Source organism: Pundamilia nyererei, unplaced genomic scaffold (genome assembly GCF_000239375.1).
Source record: "Pundamilia nyererei isolate P.nyererei 1_Seehausen unplaced genomic scaffold, PunNye1.0 scaffold00550, whole genome shotgun sequence".
Lineage (NCBI taxonomy): Eukaryota > Metazoa > Chordata > Actinopteri > Cichliformes > Cichlidae > Pundamilia > Pundamilia nyererei.
In genome coordinates this window covers 941-8,163 of record NW_005187951.1, presented here as the reverse complement: position 1 = coordinate 8,163, position 7,223 = coordinate 941, and the positions used below count along the sequence as shown (strand labels likewise).

General features: G+C 43.5%; 2 protein-coding genes across 2 annotated transcripts in view; one reads left to right on the top strand and one right to left on the bottom strand.

Annotated features, from left to right (window-relative positions):
* LOC102208885 (uncharacterized) overlaps positions 1–5,889 on the top strand; it is a 7,703-nt gene extending 1,814 nt beyond the window's left edge. The window contains exons 3-8 of the mRNA XM_005754345.2: positions 2,008–2,063; positions 2,329–2,543; positions 3,260–3,525; positions 3,670–3,783; positions 3,852–3,993; positions 5,236–5,889. Of these exons, the coding sequence (XP_005754402.1) occupies positions 2,008–2,063; positions 2,329–2,543; positions 3,260–3,525; positions 3,670–3,783; positions 3,852–3,993; positions 5,236–5,537 (1,095 nt within the window). The 3' untranslated portion in view covers positions 5,538–5,889. The remainder of the gene's footprint in view (positions 1–2,007; positions 2,064–2,328; positions 2,544–3,259; positions 3,526–3,669; positions 3,784–3,851; positions 3,994–5,235) is intronic.
* Positions 5,890–5,936: 47 nt separating this feature from the next.
* Positions 5,937–6,831, bottom strand: LOC102210803 (creatine kinase B-type-like; the record flags this gene model as incomplete). The annotated part of the gene is made up of 3 exons (XM_005754353.2): positions 5,937–6,335; positions 6,412–6,601; positions 6,685–6,831. Coding segments are annotated over 3 exons (516 nt in total), but the record flags the coding sequence as incomplete, so codon positions are not given.
* Positions 6,832–7,223: the final 392 nt, after the last annotated feature.

Below are 7,223 nucleotides of genomic sequence, written 5' to 3'. Positions count from 1 at the left end.
TTGCTGGGAGTTGGAACCCTATTAGTTAGGTTGCTTAATATTTACGCTAAGTACTCTTTAAAATACCAGAATAGGGAGGATGGTGTAGGTTTAAGTTTGTTAGATTGATCAGTATTGCTGAACTATGAAATGTATTTTTTTTTGCATACAGGTATAACAGAATAGCTTTAGTGTAGTTGTTGTTTTAAACTTGAGTATGAACTTATACAAAATGCAGTAAGATATTTTTAAAAAAACAGTTTTGTTGATTAAAAAACACTATATCGGATTCATATCGGTATCGGCAGATATCCAAATTTATGATATCGGTATCGGTATCGGACATAAAAAAGTGGTATCGTGCCATCTCTAGTTCAGTGTGCTGCCCATTGTGTTGGACTGTCAATGCAACCCTCTTCTCCCACTCTTCACACACTGATAGCAACACCGCAGGAGAAATGCCAGCTCAGGCATCCAGTATCTGTAGTTTCAGGTGCTGCACATCTCGTATCTTCACACCATAGACAATTGCCTTCAGATGACCCCAAAGATAACAGTCTAAGGGGGTCAGATCGGGAGACCTTGGGGGCCATTCAACTGGCTCACGATGACCAATCCACTTTCCAGAAAACTGTTCATCTAGGAATGCTCGGACCTGGCACCCATATTGTGGTGGTGCACCATCTTGCTGGAAAAACTCAGGGAACGTGCCAGCTTCAGTGCATAAAGAGGGAAACACATCATCATGTAGCAATTTCAAATATCCAGTGGCCTTGAGGTTTCCATTGATGAAGAATGGACCCACTAGCGTTGTACCCCATATACCACACCAAACCATCACTTTTGTTGTTCCAACAGTCTTGGAGGGATCCATCCAATGTGAGTTAGTGTCAGACCAATAGCGGTGGTTTTGTTTGTTAACTTCACCATTCACATAAAAGTTTGCCTCATCACTGAACAAAATCTTCTGTGTGAACCGAGGGTCCTGTTCCAATATTTGTTTTGCCCATTCTGCAAATTCTGTGCGCCGATCTGGGTCATCCTTACTGCAGTAGCTGGAGTTTGTAAGGGTGCCATTTGTGAGTAGCTAATATCTGCCGAAGGGATGTTCGACTAATGCCACTCTCCAGTGACATGCGGCGAGTGCTACGCTGTGGGCTCTTGCTGAATGAAGCTAGGACAGCCACTGATGTTTCTTCATTAGTGACAGTTTTCTTGCAAATCCAACACTGAACCAGTTTCACGAAACTTAGCAAGCAGCTTGCTAACTGTAGCATGGGAGATGGGTGGTCTCGTAGGGTGTCTTACATTGAAATCTGCTACAATGACCTAGTTACTGCGTTCACCAGATATCAACACAATTTCGGTCTGCTCCTCACGTGTTAACCTCTTCGACATGTCAATGGCTGTGAACAAAGAGAAACTTGTAAATAACTCATGAAAGAATAAAGTTACGTTGAAACCAAGCACACCATTGTTTTTCTTGTGACATTACCAATAAGTTTGATGTGTCACATGGCCCTCTTCCTATTGAAAAAACAAAAGTTGTATCCAAGATGGCCGACTTCTAAATGGCCACCATGGTCACCACCCATCTTGAGGAGTTTGCCCCCTCACATATACTAATGTGCCACAAACAGCACAGACAACCATTCCCATTTTATTACGGTGTATCCATATAAATGGCCCACCTGCAAAGTTCCTGACTTGGTTAGATGTTGTGAAATTGTTTTTCTAACTGTGGTAATAAAGCAGTCATCATGACCTTTAGCTGTCTTCTGTGGTCATTCAGGTGTTTTGTGTGAGTTGCTTAGCTGCTCAGTGCAGTCCTTCCTTTAATAATAAATGAGATAGTAGGTTTGAGGTTCTTGCTCTCTCTGACTGGTTTATTTGGGTTTTTTCTATTACGATTTTCATGCAGTTTTCCTATAATTCACAGCGTGTACATCAGCTAAATTTGTTTCTTCACTGAACACTCAGTCAGGTTATTGGTCTAGCTAGCTGATGATGTTGCTTTCTGAATTCTAGTCTCCAACAAGCTTCATGCCTGCAGTTCAAACCAAGTCTGCACGAATCTGTTACAGGTAATGAAAAGAAATCCACATCTCCCCTGTTTACAGCCTCTCTGGTAACGTCTTCTTTTCATTAGACTAACAACCACATGACTAGTATCACAATAAAGTAATCTCTGCTTGTAGCAGTTGTTGTATGTTTAATATAAAGCCAACCAGTTATAGAACGTACGCATGTGATATGACGCGAGGTAACAGCTCTAATTTACAGATCCATTTTCAGATATTTGGGTTTAACAGGTTTGCAGTGGTCATTCAGATCCTCTGTGTCACATAGTTTCAGGTGTCCTAGTCCAGGTGTGTTCCTGTGTACTCTGACTGGAGTCATGTTTAATATAAGTCAGGAAGCAGAGCTGCTGTACAGGATTGTCCAATGGGATGAGGACCTCCTCCATCCAGGCAATATAATAGCTGCAAGCCCGCTTTTCAATATTGAGAGTTCAAAGGATGCAATCCGTCAGCTTCACCTCCCACACTGTGAACCACAGGAAGGTGAGCAAAGCACTGCTCATGACATGACACAACTGTTAATCCATAGTTCTGATGGCGTCCCCTACTGGCTATAGAATTTGGTATTTTTCTGCTGACTGACCATTGCTGATGTTTGCCTGACAAACATTTTAATCCAGACATCCTGCAGATCTCACTAATATTTTTATTTCACATCCACTCAGCCACCACTGTTAAGCAGAATGTAGAGAAGCAGGACCTCTACTAAGAGCAGCCATAAATGATCCTCCAACTTTCCCATTGTGGACAGTTAAAATGTCTGCCTAGTTATGAACCACACTGTACAATTACAGTAACAATTAGGTGGTAGCACAGACCTTAGGATGGGAGGGATGTAAGGAGAAACATCTGTGCCATTGCAAGAAACAAACTTAATTTTTCAGAATAACTGAAGAAGATTTATTCATTTTTAATAAGAAGTTTCGGCTGCTCACTTATTTCCTGAGCAGTCGGTGCTGTTGATGAATCCACGCTTGATACAAACCTGATTGGAAACCTTTGAGTGGTCTTTTTAAGACCTCTGTAATAAACAATGTGCAGAAGCCAAGGAAACCCAACGACTGATTTCTAAGCAGTGTTTGATTCTTTATCTGACCGTGGACACCATATCAAGGCTTTATATCTAAAATCAGATTCACTGTCACTGTAAGGAGATTTTGGGAGTCAAACAGATGTCTGATGGCTTTGTGTTTTCACAGCTCTGCTTTCCGACTGTCTGTCTGTAGTCCACATCTCTGCTGGTAAAATGCAGGTCCTCAAGCCTCGAAAGATCACAGACACTCACGTGATCGTGGAAGTTACTCACCTCTCTTCCTTTGGCCTCGTCTGGAACATAACGAGGTTTTGGAACAAGGAGAAACCAGTTTCGGGTCAGGTTTTGCTGTTCCTTGAACCAATAAACTTTAGAACACAGAGACAAAACCTCAATGTGCTTCTCCTGACAAGCAACATCCCAGTGGAAGAGGTAAAGATCTATGAAAAGCTTCTCACTCAGTCCTAACGTTTGACAGAGCTGCTGAGATATGTAGTAAACGGTTTTGTACTGATGATGAATAGGTAACACTGATCTATTTTGGATAAGCCTTCTAATTAAAATGGTCTTTTAAAGGTCAGGGTGAAATACAGAGATGCTAACTTCATCCAAGCGCCTTCCAAATGTAAACTCATCAAAGATCACAGATACACTGTTCTCTGTCCAGTTGCCTATAAAGTCCAGCCTCCAGTAAGTACTTCTGTTAATTAAACTACTCCTTGTGGTTATGAAACTCATGCTGTGGTCCTGCTTTGTAGGAAGAAGATTTTGACCTGGACTTTGGAACAAACTACCCTCCAACATTTCAGATCCGCCTTCCTGCAGACACTGAAGAAGTCACAATAACAATCCAAGGCCAAACAAACACAGATGTCTGGAAATGCACTATTGATCTACCAGGTAAAACCTATATCTACATCACTCCGCCTGACATTCAATTAGAAATTATGAGTGATATATGAGTGTGCCTTTTTAGTATGCCTTATTTCCTTCATTCGTGATTTACTCCCATTTAAAACATGCTGTGATGTTCTTTTATCAACTCTCATTCTGGCATCATTTGCACTGTCCAGGCCCAAAGGCTCCTTTAGATTCTAAATGCCAAGAGTAAGGCACAGCTGAGGGTCCAGAACAGTCCAAATTCCAGAAATTGATCAGTATGGCTGTTAAACCAGAGTGTCTAGGCTCACCAAATAGGGAGTCAGCAGATGACATGCCAAGTTCTGACTGCGATGGTTTTGCAAAAATACAATGAAGAGCACTGCTTTAACTGTAGACGTAAATTAAATATCAGTTAGGTTTTGGAGGGAGGGTGAAGTTTGCAAATGTAACTCTAAGATTATTGTCTAAAATTGTACACTCAAGCTAGTAAAACAGAACAGGACTGGCAGCAGGTTTAAAGTGAAAAGCTAAACTTCATGCACTGGTGGGAATCCTGGACACAAGCGCAGTAAAGTACAGCCTCCATTCTAAATAGGACACCGATAATGAGGCCATCAGCGGTCAGGTGAGTAATCAGCAATATCTCACAGGTGTGCAGCAAAAGAGCAGGAAGTCGGGTGAGCTCTGCCCCTGAAACAAACAGACCACACACACACACACACACACACACACACACACACACACACACACACACACACACACACACACACACACACACACAGATAGAGGAAACAAGAGAAATAGGTGAGGCAAAGTACATAAACAGTGTCAGTCAGTGAGATGTCCACCCGGGTGCCTGATCAACAACTGACTGTCAGAAGGCACCGAAAACAAGAAAACCTAAAGCACAGAAAACATCTGTTAGTTATCGATGTGTTCCTGTTCACCTGAATCATTTTACTACCAAAAATGAACGCTGTCAGGGCAAACTCCATTATATTGTCCTCTGGAAGTTTTTAGAAGACTAGTCTAATAGTGTGCTGGACATACACAAAAACCCCCAAACATCAAATGTGTTTTTAATACACAAGACACAAGCCGCACAACAGTGTCAGTATGTCACCACTTAACAGCACCAGATGTTTAGCAGGTGTGTATCTGCAGGTTACTCTGTGCACAAAGCAGTATCACATACTCACAAGCTCTGTCACACCTTCACTTCAAGTTACTGAACATCGTTTTCCTGCTTCCTGCCCCCAGAAAGAACACGCAGTCAGTCAACTCCCCAGATCCTCCCACCAGACAAGCATCTGTTTGCAGTTCGGAAGCAGTTTGTGGATCAAGTGTCAGATTCGACTGTGAACCAGCTGCTGGACAGCCTGCTCCAACAGGGAATTATAAATAAGGAAGAAATGGATTCAGCCAGAATCAAACCCAGAGCTGACCGAGCTCGAGATGTGATAGATGTGGTGCGAAACAAAGGAGAAGAAGCCAGCTCATCCCTGATTGATGGCCTCCGTGAGTTGGATCCATACCTTTCTGAAACCCTGCACCTGAGCTAAGATGAGCTGCGACTGTTCTTTAATGAAGTTATTGTAAAGCTGTACTGCTGTCTGCGTTTGGTAAATTTAAAATGAAGGCCTAATTTTTGTTGTTTGTTTCTTGGTTTTGTATATTTTTGTCATCTGTTTTCCTTGTGAGCGTGCTCAGAGAGATAATAAATCAGAGCTCTAATTATTCAGTTGTCTGTCTCTGATATATTTTTATGGTTTCTTTTTGTTGTTTTTTCCTGAACCTGAAATAAAACCACTACCATCATCAGTGTGTGACCTCAAACCATCAGGCACCTCAGAATGAGATGCCATTGAGGCTAACGGATGTGATTGGTCGGTGACCGTCACATAGGTGTGGACTGTGAGAAGGTGTGTGCGTGAATGAAGACAGGTGAGCAGCAGCTGTGATAGTTTGGGCCACAGAGACTTTATTAGAGATTTCAGGTGTTAGGTGAGTCCAACAGGTGAGACAGGAAGTAGAAAACCCTTCACATGTTGGAAGACTGAGGTCTAACTGAACGGCTCTAAACGTCCCACAGCATCAGGACGGTTTCTGATTGGTTATAGTGAGGGGAAGGGGTGGTAGGTGAGGATGAGGGGGTGGGGCTAGAGGTTACAGTGAAACAGGTCACTTCTGTTCAGGCATCATGTCATCGATGCTCTCTCCGGCCTCCAGCCGCTTCTCCATCTCCACCAGCAGGTTAATGCCATCCACCACCATTTGCACCAGCTCCACCTCTGAGAAACCCAGGCGGTCCGCGTTGGAGATGTCAAAGACTCCACCCACTGCTGCAGTGTCCACACCACCTTAGACACAGACAGGAAGTGATGAATGAGACAGCGAGGACAGGTGTTCCTTCCCGTCTGCTGTGCGTGCTCCTACCTGTTCCTCGCTTCTGCAGCCGCAGCCTCTTCAAGATCTCGCCGAACTTCTCGTGCTTGCTCACGTTTGGCAGCTTGACGTGGACGCCAGCTCGCAGGCCGGTGCCCAGGTTGGACGGGCAGGTGAGGATGTAGCCCAGGTGCTCGTTCCACATGAATTCATGACCTCGCTCCTTAAACAGTTCCTCGATCTGCCAGAGAGAGAGGTGAGACAGGTTAGACGGCTTCAGGTGTGACTCTATGGGGTGAGGGAAATAGGAAGTGGCGTGCTGACCTTGGTGAGGCCAGTGCAGAAGCGGGTGAACACCTCCCTCATGTTTCCTCCTTTCTGCATGCTGATGACACGCAGATGATCCTCCTCGTTCACCCAAACCAGGAATGTCTTATTGTCATTGTGCCTGCAGGTGAGTAAGGGGTTATTCTTTCATCCTTGAAAACTGCTTCTTTCACTCCAATTCTCAAAAAGCCTGGTGCAGATCCCAATAATTTTGATAATCTCTGCCCTGTATCAAACCTCACCTTTATTTTGAAAATCCTTGAGAAAGTTGTTGCCTTCCAGCTTCACTCATACCTCAATGACCCTAATCTCTAATGAAAAATTTCAGTCTGGTTTCTGCCCAAATCATGATTCAGAAACGGCTTTGTTAAGGATTACTAATGACCTTCTGATGGCAGCTGACTCTGGTCTTTTAACCATCCTCATCCTTCTCGATCTTAGTCCGGCATTTGACACCGTTTCTCATAATATCCTCCTGAGCATAATTAGCATCCATTGGCATTAGTCACACCTCACTTGCCTGGTGCATCATATCT